The sequence below is a fragment of the Haliotis rubra genome, unplaced genomic scaffold (assembly GCF_003918875.1).
Source record: "Haliotis rubra isolate DU_JTF1 unplaced genomic scaffold, ASM391887v1 Scf233, whole genome shotgun sequence".
Taxonomy (NCBI): domain Eukaryota; kingdom Metazoa; phylum Mollusca; class Gastropoda; order Lepetellida; family Haliotidae; genus Haliotis; species Haliotis rubra.
Window position 1 is genome coordinate 1,310,078 of NW_025766370.1, and position 23,435 is coordinate 1,333,512.

At 41.1% G+C, this 23,435-nt stretch overlaps 1 protein-coding gene across 4 annotated transcripts in view; it reads left to right on the plus strand.

Moving 5' to 3' along the window:
* The first annotated feature begins 384 nt into the window (after nt 1-384).
* Nucleotides 385-23,435, plus strand: part of LOC124278236 (PDF receptor-like) — a 77,668-nt gene continuing 54,617 nt past the window's right edge. For 3 of the 4 annotated variants that reach the window (XM_046713959.1, XM_046713958.1, XM_046713961.1), the window contains exon 1: nt 21,732-21,826. In XM_046713959.1, the coding sequence (XP_046569915.1) occupies nt 21,803-21,826 (24 nt within the window). In that variant the 5' untranslated portion in view covers nt 21,732-21,802. Of the gene's footprint in view, nt 794-21,731; nt 21,827-23,435 lie in introns of those variants that run through there. The other variant, XM_046713960.1, reaches the window with a different exon arrangement.

The following is a 23,435-nucleotide window of genomic DNA, read 5'->3' on the forward strand; positions in this document are numbered from 1 at the left end:
GCCATAATATTGCAGGAATATTGCTAAAAGCGGCGTAAAACTAAACTCAGTCAGTCAGTCAGTCTCTCTCTCTCACACACACACACACACACACACACACACACACACACACACACACACACACAACCCCTCGTTATTGCGTCCCATCACCCATGCATCGCTGTATACCCTAATTCATTTATGATATTTAATTACCTCCTTACAATGTACCTCCACATCATCCCGAAAATCAGCTTGATGCCATAATGTTCCAGAACACTTATCAAACAAGAGCAAAAACAACAACTATGTTTATAATACAAACAATAACATCAGCAGCAATAGCAACAGTAGCCAAAACATAGTTGTTTATGTTACCACATATTGATCAGATTAAATCGGAACCCCACAGCGTCTCGTATCACATCATCCCTAGACCTTATCCAATGCTTAACCTTACCCCAACACCACTACAGGCGACGCCCGTGTATTCCGTCGCTTCCTATAATCAATCTCCAACGCCAAAAGAGGGCAGTTAGCGCTACTTATTTCCGAGACTGAAGTGATGTGCTGTCGCAACAGAACATTCGTGGGAGCCATGTTATAGAGGAAGCACACCGTCTACACGTGCTTAGAAAGGAAGGATGTGCTCAGTTCTGGGGCAGGTGTCTACATCTTGACGGTGATTGTCAAATGGGTTATTACAACTGACGATTGATCTGGTTTAAGTTACGATGGAACCAGTGGTTATGAATTCTTGAACATTTTCTGTGTAAGGTGTTCCTGAGGTATTGAGAAGCGCTAAAGAACGAAGGTAAGCTAATGTGAAATTACCCTCTTGTCTACTTCATATGATACCTTAATTGAATATGGCTTCTGACTTAAAGGTCGTCAAATGATGACTTGTTATGAAAGCACGATGCTTGTGTAAATAATGGAAATGTATTGATGGTAGATAAACAAGTGATGTGAACGCAGAAGCATCATGTATGCATCTAAAATATGCAATCAGTTTATGTATGTTTGAAAGTAAAATGATGTTATTGTACAAAATAAACATACAATGTTGTCATTGAAATGTATCTATAAAACGGTGCTGTATAAGACATGAAATTGTATCGGGATATCAATCACAAGTTGATATTATGTTATTTTCACTTCTTGGAGAGCGATATCAGACACCAGAGCAGTGCTAAGTATATGATGAAGGGTTTCTATTTTGCAGTTTTCAGTGTTTTATTCCTATTCTGATTACACGTTTGCGTTAAATTCTTTCACCGTTGTTGATACAATTCTTTTGAATTGCTTCACCTGTGTGAACAAATTGTTTTAGATTCTTCAGAGTTTTGAATATAACGGACAAACAATGAGGTTGCGTATGGAACTTGAGAGTTCCGTTAGTGAAGACCATATGAAAGATTAAGCCCTTGTTTATGTATCTTGTATAACAAAGTACCAAAACTTAAAAAAGGACAATTTGATGCATCACAAAGATGTTAATCAACAGAATGTTACAAGAAAACAACGGTTTCTTTCTGAAGATGATGAAAGTGCCATGGGTATATGTAAACACAAAATATTGACTTTATCTTGGTATTGTTTACCAACAGGGAGGTTCTCAGACAAAGTGTAAAATATATCAATTCATCCGTAGTGTACACGATAGCTGAGGTTGTTGGGGGCGACATGGCGGCGTCTACAGCCACTTGCGACGTTGTCATTGGCGTAGTTCTTGGAATACATCTGCTTATTCATAAAAAATTATATATTTTCCTTAGAGAACAAAAGTGAATATGTTGCAGACACTTGTTGAATATTATGGTAAACATGTAGTAGGGTATGAAAAACTCATTAATACAGAAAACATAGACATATATTCCTCAGAGTAAACAGATTAAACTGATGTAGAGATATGGTGAATATCATGGTAAACATTGATATCACGAATGTTGTAAGTTGAATCACGTAAGATGTAATACGATCATTTTCCTGTGTATTCTGTATATGTGTTATTTAGTCTAACTGTTCAAATATGAAGGCACCTGGTTATGTCCCTTGTTTTGCATGAAGCACACTTGTTTGATGAAATCACATTTGACTGGACAGTTTTACATAAGAGAATAACTGAACAAAAATTAACTTTGAGTTAAATATGCAAACAGCTTTTGCATCAAAAGGTTGATCTGTTTTCCTCATTTGTGAAGAAGATTGACATTATGTTGACGTCATTGTGCAATGACGCTTCGCACCAAAATTACAATGCAACCATTATCATTATCATCATCGTCGTCGTCGTCGTCATCATCCTCGTCATTTAATGAACGGCACGTTGGGTTAGATAAGTGGTTAAAGCATTCGCTCGTCTCGTCGAAGGCCCGGGTTCGATTCCCCACATTGGTACAATGTGTGAAGACCATTTCTAGGTCCCCCAGTGTCTCCCGCCGTGATATTGCTGGGATAAAAGCGGCGTAAAACTGAAAACTCACTCACTCACTCATGTAATGAACGGAGATGGTTGCCATTATGGTATACGATAACCACCAAGTTACGACGGAAGTATATCGAGAACATTATCCCGCAGTTACATTCAAACCAACGATCCTGGGAGACCAAAGGGACGCAATTTTTCAACACAATATTTGTCCCCCAGGAAGGGATAAAGTGTCTTTACAAGAAGACGTAGGGATTATATGTAATGAATAGACAGATGTGTCTGAATTCTGCACTATGGCAGTGTTATTGTCGGGGGGAATATTTACTGCTGTAAAGAGTGTCTCAGAGACATTAAACACATGGCACAGAATGTCACCAGATTTACGTCTCGGAAACGCCTCCAACATGGTGGGTCTCATTAGGTCTTTGAAACTTTTCATTACTGGAAGAGAAACAATGACATTTCTCATGTACATCTTCTTTTTAACCATTTGGCTTGCAAGCGTGACATTCCATGAAGTCAATTTTCCAACTGCAAAATCAGTAAGTACTGCTGAACTGCTTAACTTGTAATTGGGTAACATGGTGGAGTGGGAGAGGATTACGGTGAGCTGTATGTGTTTAGTGTTCTATGTGCGTGTGTGCGCGCGTGTGGTATATACGCGTGGTGTATGTGTGTGATGTGTTGTGTGGTGTAGGATGTTGTGTATGTGTGTGGTGTATGCTGTGGTATATGTGCGTGGTATGTGTCGGTTATGTATGTGTGTAGTGTATTGTATGCATGGTTCTGTGTGTGGTGTATGCCGTGGTTTATGTGCGTGGTATGAGTGGGTTATGTATGTGTGCGTTGTAGTGTATGCGTGGTTCTGTGTGTGGTGTATGCCGTGGTTTATGTGCGTGGTATGTGTCGGTTATATATTAGTGTGTTGTAGTGTATGCGTGGTTCTGTGTGTAGTGTATGCTGTGGTATATGTGCGTGGTATGTGTCGGTTATGTGTGTGTATGGTGTATTGTATGCGTGGTTCTGTGTGTGGTGTATGCCGTGGTATATGTGCGTGGTATGAGTCGGTTATATATGTGTGTGGTGTATTGTATGCATGGTTCTGTGTGTGCTGTATGCTGTGGTATATGTGCGTGGTATGAGTCGGTTATGTATGTGTGTAGTGTATTGTATGCATGGTTCTGTGTGTGGTGTATGCTGTGGTATATGTGCGTGGTATGTGTCGGTTATGTATGTGTGTAGTGTATTGTATGCATGGTTCTGTGTGTGGTGTATGCTGTGGTATATGTGCGTGGTATGAGTCGGTTATGTATGTGTGTTGTGTATTGTATGCATGGTTCTGTGTGTGCTGTATGCTGTGGTATATGTGCGTGGTATGAGTCGGTTATGTATGTGTGTAGTGTATTGTATGCATGGTTCTGTGTGTGGTGCATGCTGTGGTATATGTGCGTGGTATGAGTCGGTTATTTATGTGTGTAGTGTATTGTATGCATGGTTCTGTGTGTGCTGTATGCTGTGGTATATGTGCGTGGTATGAGTCGGTTATGTATGTGTGTGGTGTATTGTATGCATGGTTCTGTGTGTGGTGTATGCTGTGGTATATGTGCGTGGTATGTGTCGGTTATGTATGTGTGTGGTGTATTGTATGCATGGTTCTGTGTGTGGTGTATGCTGTGGTATATGTGCGTGGTATGAGTCGGTTATGTATGTGTGTAGTGTATTGTATGCATGGTTCTGTGTGTGGTGCATGCTGTGGTATATGTGCGTGGTATGAGTCGGTTATGTGTGTGTGTAGTGTATTGTATGCATGGTTCTGTGTGTGGTGTATGCTGTGGTATATGTGCGTGGTATGTGTCGGTTATGTGTGTGTGTAGTGTATTGTATGCATGGTTCTGTGTGTGGTGTATGCTGTGGTATATGTGCGTGGTATGTGTCGGTTATGTGTGTGTGTAGCGTATTGTATGCATGGTTCTGTGTGTGGTGTATGCCGTGGTTTATGTGCGTGGTATGAGTGGGTTATGTATGTGTGCGTTGTAGTGTATGCGTGGTTCTGTGTGTGGTGTATGCCGTGGTTTATGTGCGTGGTATGTGTCGGTTATATATTAGTGTGTTGTAGTGTATGCGTGGTTCTGTGTGTAGTGTATGCTGTGGTATATGTGCGTGGTATGTGTCGGTTATGTGTGTGTATGGTGTATTGTATGCGTGGTTCTGTGTGTGGTGTATGCCGTGGTATATGTGCGTGGTATGTGTCGGTTATGTATGTGTGTAGTGTATTGTATGCATGGTTCTGTGTGTGGTGTATGCCGTGGTATATGTGCGTGGTATGTGTCGGTTATGTATGTGTGTAGTGTATTGTATGCATGGTTCTGTGTGTGGTGTATGCTGTGGTATATGTGCGTGGTATTTGTCGGTTATGTGTGTGTGTAGTGTATGGTATGCATGGTTCTGTGTGTGGTGTATGCTGTGGTATATGTGCGTGGTATGAGTGTCGGTTATGTATGTGTGTGTGTAGTGTATTGTATGCATGGTTCTGTGTGTGGTGTATGCTGTGGTATATGTGCGTGGTATGAGTGGGTTATGTGTGTGTGTAGTGTATTGTATGCATGGTTCTGTGTGTGGTGTATGCTGTGGTATGTGTTGGTTATGTGTGTGTTGTGTATGTGTGTAGTGTATGCTGTGGTATATGTGCGTGGTATGTGTTGGTTATGTGCATGTGGTGTCTGATATGCATGGTTCTGTGTATTGCGTGTGCGTGCGCACGCGCGCCTGTGTGTGTGTGGGGGGGGGGAGGAGCGTTTGCTCTTGATGTGCGTGTATTTTCCTTCTGCTGTGTTGTATGTTTTGAGTTTGAATGTGCGTGCGTGCATGTGTACGTGCGTGTGTGCGTGCATGTAAGAGTGTGATGTGTCGTTTGTGTATATATCTACGTTTGACTGCTTCTACTCTCCAAGACTATTGCTATGTTTACAGTTTTAGCCCACAGGTACACCGTGTCATATCCAGTTTCAAATGTTTGAATGATGTATGCTGTGAAATGGTTTCATGCTGTCATCAAACCAACATGTCGTATACTCTGCTATGTGGGATCGTCGCCGTGGTCAAGTGGGTAGAACCTCCTCTCAATGAGCTGGAGGTCGATTGTTCAATCCCCAGCCGTGGCTTACATTAAAAGAACACACCTCTTAATACCTTGCCTATTGCTCGGCAGCAAGGCCATAACACAAGAGTGTCTGCCTGGAGAGATATTACTTTTATCATTAAAGACATAAAATTAGTCGGGTCGGGGTTAGTCTACTGTGTCTGAATGGAATATCATTGTCAAAACTGTTGCATGGTATCTCAGTGGGAAAGACGCTATAAAACCAGTATAGGGAGATCCCGACATCCCGCCCCGCTCTGCTCAAGTAGGTCGCTATAAAAGAGAGTAATCATGAAAGCTACCTACAGCCTCATTTCACCTCAACTCTTCTTCCAAATGTCACTCGTCAATGTAAAGTTGGCAACTATTCATGTCAAAATATGAAATTCAATACAACTCCACAAATAACTTTTCAAACGTATTGATTTGATTTCTCTCGCTTCTGAGTGATCCGAAGGTCAAACTGTCTCAGTGAGATGGGGTTGGACAAGACTTCATGTGAATATCAAATCAATAAACATCGAAACATAAATCCACCAAAACGACATTCATGGGTGTATGCATAACGCATATACAACTGCGATTCATTCTGAAGGAATTAAAGATTACATTACTTTATATAATAATCAATAAAACGCTTCGCCGAAGAAGATCGCTCCGTGCTTTTTGTCCGTGTGCTCTGAACTCTAATAGTGAGAGCTTTCACAAATGTGTGTTGGACCGTTTATCTTCTGTAATGTCGAAAATGGATTCGGTTCCATTACAACCAAAGACTCCAGAAACACAAGTACATAAACAGCATATCCCAGTACACAGTGTTACGGTGGGGAATCCACCAGGTTAACACGTTTCTAAATGACCACTGAGGTTTTGAAATAACCTCTATGTGGATTGGGTGGACTTGTTCACTGAGTGTTACTGTGCCCAGACATTGAGATGTAAATGCAGCTACGGTCCATGCAGGCAGCAAAAGTTCTGTAAGTCCTCATGGTCCCTAGTATAGTGGTCTACCTTCATTTGCTGGCGATCTATAGCCAGTTATGTCTGTATTGTCCGTAACAGTTAATGTTTAAGTTACAAGCCAGTTTTAAATCTCTATCTGTCATAATCTAGTTGTTTTTGCTGACAAATAATTACTGCATGATCTGTTTTAGTCAGAATATGGCTAAAATTGCCGATGTTACTATAAATCCTCTCTCACTCACTCATCTAAACATTGAGCATTAATCAAATTCTGATTTGATGCAGACTTGATTGTTTATGTGGTACTAGACTACTTCACACGTGTACCAAAGATATGGCTAAACAAATATTATTGACAAAGGAATTTTCTGCTAATATTGTTAAAAACAAGATGTAATTAACATAATAGAATTCATGGAGGAGAGTCCGATACTAGTGAGCGAGTGAGTTTAATTTTACGCTGCACTCAACAATATTACCGCTATATGGCAGCGGTCTGTAAATAATCAAGTCTGGACCAGACAATCCAGTGATCAACAGCATGACCATCGATCTATCGATTGGGATACGATTACATGTGTCAACCAAGTCAGCGAGCTTGACCACCTGATCCCGTTTGTCGCCTCTTACGACAAGCATGGGCTACTGAAGATCAATTCTAACCCGGATCTTGACGGATCTGATATAAGGGAACCTCAATTGAAAGATGGCGCGTCAGCTTCCTGTGGTCGTAAAGTCAGAAGTGATGAGCGTTTAGAACGTTTACATCCTGGGTAAGCTCACGTAAAAAATACTTCTTCAGTGCGATGACCACATTATGCTGGCATCTTAGCATCTGAATCTCCAAACAAAGACATCCGTGATACTAAATAGCAAGTCAAGACACCATACGTCTTGGTCGGTTAGATCGGTTGGTCACAATGTCTGAGTTAATTCTTTGTCATTATTACGACATTAACTGTTGTTCATGCTATCAACCACCGGTTTTCAGATCAAGAGTTGCAAGGCAGCGTGATACAGCTGCAGCATAGAAGTCTGTGGCTTAAAACACCCACTTCTTATTGTATTTTCTTAAGGTTCTCGGCTCCTCACTTCGAAAACATTTACGTTGAACATGACATTGATATTTAATGTCATGTCAGATAGGGAAGACTTTAATCCAGTTTAGTCCATCAGAAAAAAGATGTTATATCTGGCAAAGCACCGGAATGGGCGCCCCACTGCTAATGTTTACAGGAAAATCCCACACAGAAGAAGTAAAATGTCTCCCGTGGTGGAGCGGTGACTATTTCTGTTTGTCGATAATCCATGGTATTGATTTTCCCGTTACGAGTTACGTCTTATTTCCCCGATGATGTTTTAGAAAATGTGGTTACAGGGGGTGCTTTGTGCTTGAATATACAGCACCATGCCAAAAGTGTTGCAAGAAAATGGCTGCCACTGTATTTGAGCTGAGATGGCCGTTAGGTATTTGGATAAAAAAAATTATACTGTTTACATAAAAAAATATATTTTGGTATAGGAACATATTTTAGGGGTTACTTTTTCACCTAGTACCTACAGGAAGTAGGTGGAGCAGACGACATCCTGTTTACACTGGAGATGAAATCATGGTTTCAGTCAGAAGAGAATTGACTCCCAGGTTGAAAGAAAGGTTAATATTTTTTAAACAGAGTGGAGAGAAAAATTGCAACATTGTTAAGATTTTGGGGATACACGAATCTACTGTCTCTAGAGTCTGGAAGAATTTTTCTGCCTGCTTTTCAGTAGAAAACAAGGCTACAAGTGGGAGGCCCAAATTGTCTGACTAAAGAAGTGATCGCCGACTTTGGCGTATGGTGCAAGGCAATCGTAGGCAATCTTTGACAGATTTGACTCATGAATTCAATAAGGTACACAGCCAAGTACTATCTAAAAGAACAGTTCAAAGAAAACTCCATTTCTATGGTTTTCGAAAATGTGCTATTCGGAAAACTAGCACAATTTCTAAGGTGATCAGAAGAAAGAGGATTGCTTGGTGTAGGAATAAGAGACATTTACCACTTGACTATTGGAAGAAAATTATTTTCTCTGATGAAACTCAGGTGGTGATTGGAAAGAACAAGTCTGTTTATGTTCGGAGAAAATGGAAGGTGGGAGGTTGTGGGTGGAAGGTTGAGTGTTGATTGTTGAAGGTTGAGTGTTGATTGTTGAGGGTTGAGGGTTGAGTGTCGTGTTAGTGTCTTGAATCGGTTGTATAGCTGGGCAGAGACATGGAGCTTGTACAGTGCAAGAGAGGACATGTTTGTCGGGGCCAGATCGTTTTGATGTTTTGATGGTTGTGGGTGGTGGTTGGAGGGTGGACGATTGAGAGTTAAGATACGAGGGTTGTGATGGCCGTGTCCTGAACGTATAGCTGAATATAAACTTAACCCTTATGCATATGATGATATGAGTTGTGATGTTTCTCAGAACCTGATCGTTTAGAAGGAGAGTAACGTTTAGGGTGGTAGTTGAAGAGTATAGTTATAGTGCGGAGGGTCTGTGCGGTGGAAGAGATCATGTACGATGCTTCTTGCTGAGGTTGGTGAGTGGAAAGAGGAGATCTTTACTTTGTTGCAAGTGAAGAATGGAACGAAGGGCGAGCAATGAGAGAGACGCACAAACGAGAAACGGGATAGTAGGTTACAAGTGGCCAGGGATGTGTGGTACATAAGAATCATACAGCACTGGCGGCTGAGATTGGAAAGGAAGGCAAGGGAGAAAGTAAGAGTTAGTGAGAGAATCAAAAGAAAAGAGAAATGGAGAAAGTAGGGGTTAGTGAGTCATTCAAAGAAGAAAAGAAAGTAGAAAGTATGGTTTAGTGGGTCATTCAAAGGTAAAAAAGAATTGCCAATAGTAGGGGTATTAGGTCATTCAAGGGGCCAAAAGAAAGTAGAAAGTAGGAGTTAGTGGGTCATTCAAAGGTTAAAAAAGAATTGACAATAGTAGGGGTATTAGGCCATTCAAGGGGGAAAAAGAAAGAAGAAAGTAGGGTAAGTGAGTCATTCAAAGGAAAAAAAGAAATGCCAGTAGTAGGGGTTTTAGGTCATTCAAGGGGGAAAAAGAAAGTAGAAAGTAGGGGTTAGTGGGTCATTCAAAGCAAAAAAGAAATGCCAAAAGTAGGAGTTTGTAAGAAATTCAAAGGAAGAAAGAAATAGAGAACGCAATGCTTAGTGGACCATTTAAAAGAAAAGTACGTTTATTCAAAAGTCTTTCCTCTGCTTCACAATTGCCGCTTCGAGCAGTAAATGATGAAGACAGGACAGACAAAAGATTCATTTTCTTGAGATGGAACAAAGCCAATGTAACACGATGCAATTATTGGCTTCAAATTAACTTTTTGCTTGCCTGCACAAAACACGTTCATCATGTCATAGCATGGCTGAAACACAGAAGCCTTTCATTTAATTACTGTGACCACTTCTTACCATCTCGTCGGCGCAAGTCCACAAAGGTCTAGTGACTCTGCTGCAAGTTACTATGCCTGGGCTCGATCACCGCGAAAGTATTGCTAACGTAGTGTGCAGCCATTAAAAATCCGTTGAAAAATAATTGCGATCATATTCTTAAAGGATTGGATCCAAGCAGTACAGAACTTCCTTCCCTCGTTATAACAAATGTCAAATACATTCCAAGTGCACTGCTATCCTTAAGAAAATGATGAAGCACCAATAAAGATTTTCATCCAGTTCTAAGGTGAATCACTGAAAGGGACCAAAAGAATGCGCTATCACAATTTTTATCCTGTAAAATGAATCCCTCGGTTGACGATAAACAGTGGTCTCATAAAGCAGTTACTATCCAGGCCACAAGTAGTACTACCTAGGCCACTGATGAATACTAGGGATAGTGATACATCTATCCAGGCTACTGGTACATATACATTATTATCAATGCTACTGGTACAGGTACATTATTAGCCAGGCTACGGGTACAGGTACATTACTATCCAGGCTACTGGTACAGATACATTATTATCCAGGCTACTGGTACAGGTACATTATTATCCAGGCTACGGGTACAGGTACATTATTATCCAGGCGACTGGTAAAGGTACATTATTATCCAGGCTACGGGTACAGGTACATTATTATCCAGGCTAAGGGTACAGGTACATTATTATCCAGGCTACGGGTACAAGTACATTATTATCCAGGCTACGGGTAAAGGTACATTATTATCCAGGCTACGGGTAAAGGTACATTATTATCCAGGCTACAGGTACAGGTACATTATTATCCAGGCTACGGGTAAAGGTACATTATTATCCAGGCTACGGGTACAGGTACATTACTATCCAGGCTACGCGTAAAGGTACATTACTATCCAGACTACTGGTACAGGTACATTACTATCCAGACTACTGGTACAGGTACATTACTATCCAGGCTACGCGTACAGGTACATTACTATCAAGGCTACTGGTACAGGTACATTACTATCTAGGCTACTGGTACAGGTACATTACTATCTAGGCTACTGGTACAGGTACATTACTATCCAGACTACTGGTACAGGCACATTACTATCCAGACTACTGGTACAGGTACATTACTATCCAGATTACTGGTACACGTACATTACTATCCAGACTACTGGTACAGGTACATTACTATCCAGGCTCCTGGTACAGGCACATTACTATCCAGGCTATTGGTACAGGCACATTACTATCTAGGCTACTGGTACAGGTACATTACTATCCAGGCTACTGGTACAGATACATTACTATCCAGACTACTGGTACAGGTACATTACTATCCAGGCTACTGGTACAGATACATTATTATCCAGGCTACTGGTACAGGTACATTATTATCCAGGCTACGGGTACAGGTACATTATTATCCAGGCTACTGGTACAGGTACATTATTATCCAGGCTATGGGTACAGGTACATTATTATCCAGGCTAAGGGTACAGGTACATTATTATCCAGGCTACGGGTACAGGTACATTATTATCCAGGCTACGGATAAAGGTACATTATTATCCAGGCTACGGGTAAAGGTACATTATTATCCAGGCTACGGGTACAGGTACATTATTATCCAGACTACTGGTACAGGTACATTACTATCCAGACTACTGGTACAGGTACATTACTATCAAGGCTACGCGTACAGGTACATCACTATCAAGGCTACTGGTACAGGTACATTACTATCCAGGCTACTGGTACAGATACATTACTATCCAGGCTACTGGTACAGGTACATTACTATCCAGGCTACGGGTACATGTACATTACTATCCAGGCTACTGGTACAGGCACATTACTATCTAGGCTACTGGTACAGGTACATTACTTTCCAGGCTACTGGTACAGATACATTACTATCCAGACTACTGGTACAGCCACATTACTATCCAGACTACTGGTACAGGTACATTACTTTCCAGGCTACTGGTACAGGCACATTACTATCCAGACTACTGGTACAGGCACATTACTATCAAGGCTACTGGTACAGGCACATTACTATCCAGGCTACTGGTACAGATACATTACTATCCAGACTACTGGTACAGATACATTACTATCCAGGCTACTGGTGCAGGCACATTACTATCCAGGCTACTGGTACAGGCACATTACTATCCAGACTACTGGTACAGGCACATTACTATCAAGGCTACTGGTACAGGTACATTACTATCAAGGCTACTCGTACAGGCACATTACTATCAAGGCTACTGGTACAGGCACATTACTATCCAGGCTACTGGTACAGATACATTACTATCAAGGCTACTGGTACAGGTACATTACTATCCAGGCTACTGGTACAGGCACATTACTATCCAGGCTACTGGTACAGGTACATTACTATCCAGGCTACTGGTACAGGCACATTACTATCCAGGCTACTGGTACAGGCACATTACTATCAAGGCTACTGCTAGTGACACATTACTTTAGAGGCAACAAACAATGATGTGGTACATGCAGGTCAATTGTAGCGGTGCAATATATTTAGGCTTTTTGTAGTGATACGTTACAATCTGGGACAGTAATGTAACGGATTAATACCGATGTAAATGTTACCTGTATGAATGTCACCTCTGAAGCTGAATTAGTCGATTCATTGTCTATCCATTGGTGCGTCACCATACTCAGTCGATGTTTAACGTTACGGGCTAACTATCAGTATCAGGTGATATGTCGTCATATGGTTGGAGACTAAAGGAACACCGTGTAAAATGACGTTCGGCACATTGCCACGTCTGCAACTGCTGGTACATGAGACATGAGGGTAAGTGAGTGAGTTTAGTTTTATGCCGCACTCAGCAATATTCCAGCTATATGGCGGCGGTCTGTAATTAATCGAGTCTGGACCAGACAATCCAGTGATCTACAACATGAGCATCCATCTGCTCAATTGGGAAACGATGACATATGTCAACCAAGTCAGCGAGCCTGACCACCCGATACCGTCAGTCGCCTCTTACGACAAGCATGGGTGACTGCAGATCAATATTAAAACCCGGACCTTCACGGGTAGACATGAGGGTAAAGGGTTTATAGGGCGAATGAGTGAGTTTTCGTTTTACGGCAATATTCAAGAGATGTGATGGCGGGGGATATAAGAAATGGGGGGAATAGAACCTGTACCTTCGTCGTGACGAGCAGCGCATTAATCACAAGGCTACCGAACCGTCAGGAAACGGTTTAATAGCATCCATGCCCCAATCAGGATACATATATCATTCCCAAGTCTTCACTGAAACTGTGAACAAGTTGTGGGGACGTATTATTCAACTTTTTGGGTTGAATCTACGTGGTGGACATACACTGATATCGCATGTCAGGTTCCACCTTTTCTATGTGCTTTAGTACTCAGTAGCGTGACAACATGGAATTACTGAAAAGACCATTATTGGTACCATGTCATGGTTACACCCAAAATATCCATTGTGCAATCGGGTTCTCATGCTCGTTATTACCGTTCTCCTCTCCTTTCGGCCCATTTACCCAAAGATGACGAAATGCTACAGCATCCTGGACTCTCCTTTGGTGCTTCGAAAACCTCCCTGCCACTTGCATCAACCTGTCTGTAGTGCGAGAAGACATAATGGACTGATGTATTGGTAACGGTACTTGTTTATGGTTCCGCCGAAGCTCGATTGAGCACGATGGATTCTCTCACCACCAAATGAACCAGCTTTGATCTACTTGCATGATTGTTTTGGAACCGAACTACAACTCATTTCGTTCAAGGCCGTATTGTAGATGCAACCTCCCTCGTCACGGATTAATGATTGGTTCAATTCCTATTACCTTGATGGAAACAGGGTTTTATTGGCACTAAGTGAACTTATAGGGTATTCTTGTGTCCAAATTAATCTCGTGTCTACGTTTTATACCACAACATGCGAGGTTCTGTCCTCATCTCCCATTCGTTTCAAATGACGGTGATCCAAAGATAGCTCTTCAAAGAGTTCGATATAAGGCCCAGAACGGCGAGCGAGAGGCGAATCTGGTGTGACTCCAGTAAAGCTTCATATTGGAGGAGGAGAAGTTGTTCCGCATGTCAGCAGATTTGCCGATTTTAAAAGTTAACAGTTTTAGGGAAAGATGTGTAAGACACTGACTACCTTAAAGTCTCATGGCATCATATCTGCAAAATCTATAAGATAATTACGTCGTCCCATACCGACTTATCCCCATTTCAGAACGAGTCAACGTCCCTGCATACACCTTCCCCACTGTTGTTGCCAGGAGAAGCCGTAGCCCGAACCTTTACTTGCTTTATGTCTGCGGGTTCTCTAAACTAGTAACTGCTAATGTAATGAGACATGTTCTTATAGGGGATATAGAAGGGGTAGTCAGTTGTTTTCGGAGTGGATAAGCATTCAAACACAAATCGAGACACACACAAATACAGAAACAGACATAGACACAAACAGATACAGACAATAACACAGACGCTGACATAGACATAGACACAGACACAAATACAGACACAAGCACAGACACAGACACAAGCACAGGCACACACACAAACAAAGACACAAATACAGGCACATACATAGACACAGACATAGACACAGATACAGATACAGACAGAGACACAGATACAGACACAGACGCAAACACAAATACAGACACATACATATACACCGACACAAGCACAGACACAGACACAGATACAGACACAAACACAGACACACACATATAGAGACACAGACATAACACAGACATAGAGACACAGACATATACAGACACGACACAAGCACAGACAGACACAAGCACACACACAACACACACATATAGAGACACAGACATATACACAGACACAAGCACAGACACAGACACACAGACACACACACAAGCACAGACACAGAGACACACACACACAGACACAGACACAGACAGACATAGACACAGACACACACAGACACAAATACAGACACAGACACACAGACACACACACACACACACACACAGACACAGACACAGACAGACACAGACACACAGACACAAACACAGACACACATATAGAGACACAGACATATACACCGACACAAGCACAGACACGACACAAGCACAGACACAGACACAAGCACAGACACAGATGACACAGACACAGACACAGACATATACACCGACACAAGCACAGACACAGACACAAGCACAGACACAGACACAAGCACAGACTCAGACACAAACACAGACACAGACACAAGCACAGACACAGACAGACATAGAGACACAGACACAGACACAATCACAGACACAGGCACAGACACACACAGACACAAACACAGACACACACAGACACAAATACAGACACAGACACAAGCACAGACACACACACAAACAAAGACACAAATACAGGCACAGACACAGATACAGACACAAACACAGACACACACATATAGAGACACAGACATATACACCGACACAAGCACAGACACAAATACAGACACAGACACCGACACAAGCACAGACACAGACACAGACATATACACCGACACAAGCACAGACACAGACACAAGCACAGACACAGACACAAGCACAGACTCAGACACAAACACAGACACAGACACAAGCACAGACACAGACATAGACACAGACGCAGACACAATCACAGACACAGGCATAGACACAGACACAAACACAGACACAAATACAGACACAGACACAAGCACAGACACACACACAAACAAAGACACAAATACAGGCACATACATAGACACATACATAGACACAGACATAGACACAGACACAGACATAGACACAAATACAGACACAGACATATACACCGACACAAGCACAGACACAGACACAGATACAGACACAAACACAGACACACACATATAGAGACACAGACATATACACCGACACAATCACAGACACAGACATATACACCGACACAAGCACAGACACAGACACAAGCACAGACACAGACACAAGCACAGACTCAGACACAAACACAGACACAGACACAAATACAGACACAGACATAGACATAGACACAGACACAGACACAATCACAGACACAGACATAGACACTGACACAAACACAGACACAAACACAGACACATACACAAATACAGATACAGACGCAAATACAAGCACAGACACACAGATGTGCACACACAGACGGAATCAATTGCATTCATATATTTTGTATAAATGAAATCATCTTGGTCGCACACACTACATAACCTCCACCCCTGAATCGTACACCGCTCTTTTACCCGTGTAACGACATCTATGGGTTTCCGTTTTGCTATCCAAACAGTTCTTTTCGATAAACTTGTATAAATGTGTTTTTCCATACACCACAGAAAATTACCCAGAACGCGATGACGTCCCACCAAATGGCCCCACATCCCTTTATCTGCTAGCACACGTTTTAGAACTACATTTTAACGCCTCGGCACATAATACGGCTCCAAGCGAACAAATAACCATTTTAAAAGCTTATCAATGCCCTGGGAATCTGTATCAAGATGAATCCATCTAACACGCGAACGTCATCTCGACAAGTGTGATGAAAATCACCCCCACCCCACACAACCATTCATTTAAATCTCATGAACGAACCGACTTCATACGCCCATGTTCAATTTTGGTATCTCATTAATCTTGGAGGGTTTCCATCGCCTCGAAACTATAAAATATGAGGAATACCATGAAAGCCTTTTGAAGCAAACTTCCTTTCTTCAGTGCACTGATGCTCACGTTGCCATTTCACGATTGAAATATCAACGATCTTTTCAAAGACAGACTTCTTTTGAAATTAACATAAGTCAACGTTCCTTCGTCTCCCGACACCAATTAGAGATTTTTAATAGCCATTCTTCTATCTCATCACCTGCAGGTTAATGCTGCTGGCACCGTGTTGCTGCTTTGTGTTTCACGGCAACTGCTAATACATTAGAATTAACCAGCTTTCGTTCTTTTATACGCAAATGCACTGGCAAGACACTGTGTGTTAATAATTGATGACAATGTTCGAACTGAAGGTTACAATGGCCCCAAGCTAATATTTGTTGCTAAACTAACAGCATCATAGGGTTTTGTTCTGATAATGTGTAGTTTGTCACAGAGTTATATGCCTGTTTATAACGAGACATCTTCACGTGTGCCCCATGTCATCTTGCCCGTGTGGATGAAGAGTGATTCGAGGTCGTTGTCAACATTATTTAACAGATTAAAACAGAAAGGAATCACGGATGTCTTTGTTCGGAGATTCAGATGCTAAGATGCCAGCATAATGTGGTCATCGCACTGAAGAAGTGTTTTTAGGTGAGCTTACCCCGGATGTAAACGTTCTAACCGCGCATCACTTCCGACTTTACTACCACATGAAGCTGACGCGCCATCTTACAATTGAGGTTCCCTTCTATCAGATCCGTCAAGATCCAGGTTAGAATTGGTCTTCAGTAACCCATGCTGTCGTAACATCTAAAGGGATCAGGTGGTCAGGCTCGCTGACTGGGTTGACACCTGTCATCGCATTCCAATTGCGTAGATCGATGCTCATGCTGTTGATTACTGGATTGTTTGGTCCAGACTCGATTTTTTACAGACCGCAGTCACACGGCTGGAATATTGTTGAGTGCAGCGTAAACCTAACTCACTAACTCACTCACTCCCTTCAATCATAGGCATCATAATCATACGCCTTGGTAAAACGCGCTATTTACGGGGGAATAACGTGTCTGTTTGTACAGGTAAAACGTGGTCTGCATAGGGACTCCTTACAGAAGTATGACATGTTCCAATTGCATGGGTAAAACGTGATTTTACAGGGTCCTTTTTCAGGCATACAAAACGTACATTTTGCATACGTAAAACATGCTTGCTAGAAGGGTATAGCAGGTCCATTTCCACAGGTAAATGCTGATCACCGGATTGTCTGGACAGGACTCGATTATGTACAGACCACCGCCATATGCTGAGTGCAGCGTTATACAAACACACAAACAAAAATCATACCTATGACGTGATCTGTTCACGGATATAACATGTCCGTTTGCATTTGAAGGACATGTCAACATATCTATTTGCATAGGAAAAACATGCTCGTTTCAAGTATATAACGCATCAGTTAGCATGAGTATAAAATGTCAATTTTACAAATTAAAAGCATACTTTCTTTCAAAGGCATGATAAACCATGCGTAATGCATATGTAATACAGCTGAAGAGGTTTACAGGTCAGGTCTGAGTGAGGAACAAACGTGATGCTTGTAGCCTAAACCGGTTGTGGCATCAGCATCAATAATACGAAGGAGTGAGTGAGTATGGTTTTACGCCACTTTAAGCAATGTTCCACCATTATCGCGGTGGGGGACAGCAGAAATGGGCTTCACACATTGTATTGTGGGGAATCGAACCCGCAATTAGAACCCATAAAAACTCTTGATACCATTAGCACACGTCAATGTTTTGGAATGTGTTCACATCAGCTGTTATTAATATTGTTCACGCTTAATTGAATAAAATGCAAGGTCAAATATCAGGCAACATGACCAAAAGGTTTCTTGAAGTCGGATTGGAAAAAATCCAAACATCATATTTCCAGAGGTATTTCTACAACAGACAAGGTTAAATATTCCCTGTGTTTGGCATTTTGGAAAAAATGAAATTCATTTGGAAGCAGAATAATCTCCACAGTGTCAATTACAACGTGTATCATCACCAGCGAACGTCAACATTACATCGCTCATTGAGGATAGTTTTCAATATCGATTGATGGATTGAAAGCTATAATGAACTAGAGAGAGCGTTTCTGAAAGAAATTGTTCCAAATAACTAATTATTTATGAGGGTGCATTGATCATTGTATTGATTAAACAAAATGAAACCTGAATACAGTGCGTGATAATATAATTATACCTGAAAAAGGAAGTAAGGATGCTCGTTGTCCACGTAACATATATCAAAATAGGCAAAAAAGAAAATCTGTGGGAATAGATGTTGCATACACATCTTAACATATGACTGCGGAAGGCGATATTTGACTCCCAGACTCATCCTTCATGCCACATAAATCTGCAATGAACAGTACGCGTTCAAACAAGCGGAAATTCTATCCAGTCCAAAGGATGGCTCTATGCATGAGCATAAAATCGTCAATACTCAACGTAATTTTGTAGCCATCAATCATCGAACAGGTCGCAACTTGACATCAATCAATTCCAGAAAGATTTCTCTGACTGAAATTTGCCCTGTCAATCCTCTTCTCTAGTTATTAGGCCACGTAAGCCATTTCGTTGTTTTTCATCACAACGAAATCTGTAGCTCGGTGGCTAAACAATTTTATTTAGTATGTTCCCAAAATAGTCACGCTCGTATATTGTTGTTAAACTACATTCCAGCTCTATGGCTGTCCTGTCGGTGTTGTGGGGGCGTAGGGTTGTGGGGGCGTAGGGGGTGTGGGGGCGTAGGGGTGTGGGTAGGCTTGGTTGATTGGTTGGTTTGTTGTTTAACACCGCACTTAGCAATATTCCAGCTGTATGGCGGCCGTGTATAAATAATCGAGTTTGGTCCACACTATCCAGTGATCGACAACATGAGCATCGATCTACGCAATTAGGATACGATGGCATGTGTCAACCAACTCAGCGAACCTGACCACTCGATCCCGTTAGTCGCCTATTACGACAAGTATGGGTTACTTAAGCCCAATTCTAACCTGGATCTTCACGGATACAATGGGTGGTCGTTTGCTGGTGATCCCAAATTCCCTGATTCGTTTCCCCATATGGGTATAGTCTGTGCCCTAATATTGCTGGAATCTTGCTATAAGCTAGATAAAAAATAACTTAATCACTGGTAAACAATATCAAAACACCTCTCCATAGCTTCACAAACTCACTATCCCATCACTGATTCCGAACTCAAGAGCGATAGTTTTCGTCGACAAGACAGTTTACATAAAAGATTTGAACTTCTAATTTCATTTGAATAACTGAAAATGCGAACCCGCAATACTATTAAACATCAAAAATACTCCATGTTGGTCGAATGTCGGTTGGTGATGTAAAACAACACTTATTTATACGGCCTTACAGATGACATATCTGCAGTGCTTTCAGTTTGTTCCAGTTAGTTCGTATTCGGCTTTGTGGTATTGATTGATAGTATTGGGTTCTTCTATGGCCTGTAATTAGCTCGAGTAGTAGTTATAGCTCTCACTGTGTCAGGAGGTCAGCCTACTTAACGCCAAACCCGTCCTCTGCTGTCTTCTTGTGTCTTGGTGTTCAGTGGTCCTGTATATTCATTGCCCGTGGCCAGTCGCAGAGGAATGCCGTAAGACAAGGTCAGATAACTCTAGGCAAGAAGTGTTGTTACTGTTGGTCTGTCATCAGTTGGAATAACCCTCATTTAGGTGACGATGAGGGTTGGAATTGGTCTTTATCAACCCATGCTTGTCGTAAGAGGCGACTAAAGGGACCGTGTGTTCAGACTCGTATCCCAATTGCGTAGATCGATGCTCATGCTGTTGATCACTGGATTGTTTGGTTCAGATTCGATTATTTACATAACGTCATATAGCTGGGATATTGCTGAGCATCAAAACAACAACAAACAACGCAATTAGAATTGCCCAATAGGATTCTGTTGCTTGTCGACAGAATGTGGATTGGATGGTCAAACTCGGAGACTGCCGACGCTGCCCATATCGACCACTGGTTTCATGAATTATGTACCTGCGTGGTTCTATTGCTGATTGTGGCGTCAAACAAGATGTCATTCATGGACGTATGTCATGCCGGATTATCGTGTTACATTGCTATCAAGATTAACTATTGAAATGTTTGAACTTTCATCCTCACAAAATGCTTCGTCATGTGAAACGTCCTGATATAATGAATTCGGATATAGCGAGTACCAGGCTATAACCAACCCAGTATAATCCTAATATGACGAAATGATTAACAGTTCACGCTGAAGATGTTGTCTTTGAATGTTTCTATCGATATGAAACTCCGGTTAAATAAACCAGTGTTCGATCCACCCGTTCACCTTGAAGTATGGAATTCTGTAACTATTTGATTTGACATTCCAAAACACTACAACAATCTGACCTCATCCGCGATACACGAAAACTCTGTTTGAATAACCTCTGATTAAAAGAGATTTTAGTACTAGTTTTGAAAAAGCGCTACTACAAAAATATCTATTTTATTATCACTGTTATTATGAAGGACTTGGAATATGGATCCCTCGCTTGTTAGACACTGGAACCCAAGATTAACGTCAGGGACGTTATTTTTAAACAATGACATTACCATTCTGTCAGTGTTCAAGAATAACTCAGAAAATTGATTAAACACTAAACCACATATTGTACTTTATCAGGATTACTCTGAGTGATAAATCACATGGATTAACTGTTGAAGGTACCACCTGAAGCTTTATGGCTTCAGAGCTGAGATGTGTTTTGTTGTTGTGTTCATAAATAGCTGAACGTTTTAGCCATTTAATCATCGGAATGTATATATAATAGCTGACAGCTAAAGCCGTCATTTAGAGCGTTTATGTGTTCCACGTTACACAATATGTATATAAACTGATTCTAATCATGCATACCATTATGTAATAATGATGCATACATGCATGCATAAATACATAATAGCCACACACATTTGCAAATCATTATAGCAATTACATGTGATGCAAGTATAAGTACAGTGCTCCATCAGTGGATGTAATTTGTGGCGTCAACGCCAGAGCAGAACGAGCTCGGGTTTTGTGTTGACACAGATTCTATTGGTCATCATTGGCAAACTAGCGATAAAATGGACGATGTGTTCGCAACATGGGTAAGCATGTTCTGATATACCAATAAGCCCCGTTCGTGGGTCTGTGATTAAAACAATATCAAATTTTCTGGATTCACATAATGTTCATGATATAGTCGAAATCGTACAATCGACTCTGTTTTCAGCAGACATTCTTTAAAATGAATATAGAAATTGTGCTGACGCATTTATTAATAAACCTTGAATACTTATTGTTTTTTGTAATCAAATATATTGTTTTTAAAAAGACAACTAAAAAGTCACGTTGCCCCGAGGTGATTCGTAGATATTGTCACAAGGGGGTCGACTCCGTTATGTCTTTTAACTGAATCTATTCTCAGCGAAATATTATATACAGTATGCTTCTGTTCAGATGATATCATTCTATTGCGTCCTACGCGCTTGCATGAATTTCAAATAAATCTTCAAAAGGTCCAGGAAATTATAAATTTGCGCTTAGAATTAAACGCACACAGCGAAACCCTGATAATGTCCTATCGCTCAGCGTATTGTATGTTCAGATCCAATAATTCCCAAATGGCTATCAAATATTATGAGTGTTTAACGACACTTCAAGCTTTATGAGAATAACAAATAGGGGTGGAAATATTACCTTGTCATGAAAACCACTTACGATAATGCATAAATCATTACGTCAATATAAGGTTGCGCCGTTTCAAGAGAAAGCAATATATTTTTTTATATTTGTCAAGGGATTTTTATCCGCTTCGATAGTAATTGGTAACCTAGAACTTGACGACCGGTACACTGGGTTGATTACTTTAAAAACGATATCGACTTTCATTGTTGCTCTTTTGTCTGAAGTAGGTTAATGATCTGGATTTACGATTTGGAATAAAAGACGAATAGTATTGGGATGGCTCGCACGGTCTTAAGCAGGTTTATCACCTCGTGGTATTTCCTGTATGGAAAAGGCACCGTCAAACATGTACAAAATGTATCGGTATGCGAAGGAGATATAGAGCAAGAGGAAAAAATAGAGCCCATCGATCCCAGATCAATAAAACAATCAAATCATTATTGAAATATCAGTGATTTTCTAAAAAGGTTTTTATTAACGTCAGCTGTTTCATTGACTACTTTTTGACAAGGTCACCAATGTAACAGGCTAGTGGTTCATAATGTCAGCAATCCCACAGACAAGAGATGAGTGGCGCGGTGGGTAGCCTAGTGGTTAAAGCGCTCACTCGTCACGCCGAATATCCGGGTTCAAGTCAACACATGGGAACATTGTGTGAAGCCCATTTCTTGTGTTCCTCGCCTTGATATTGCTGAAATATTGCTGAAAGCGGCGTAAAAATAAAGTCACCAATCTTACGTGACGGTACTAGATGTTGACAATGCCACCAATCTAACGTACTAGATATAGATAATGTCACCAATCTAACGTGCTAGATATAGATAATGTCACCAATCTAACGTACTAGATATAGATAATGTCACCAATCTAACGTACTAGATATAGATAATGTCACCAATCTAACGTACTAGATATAGATAATGTCACCAATCTAACGTACAAGATGTTGATAATGTCACCAATCTCACGTACTAGATGTTGATGATATATCCAATCTAACGTACTAGAAATAGATAATGTCACCTATCT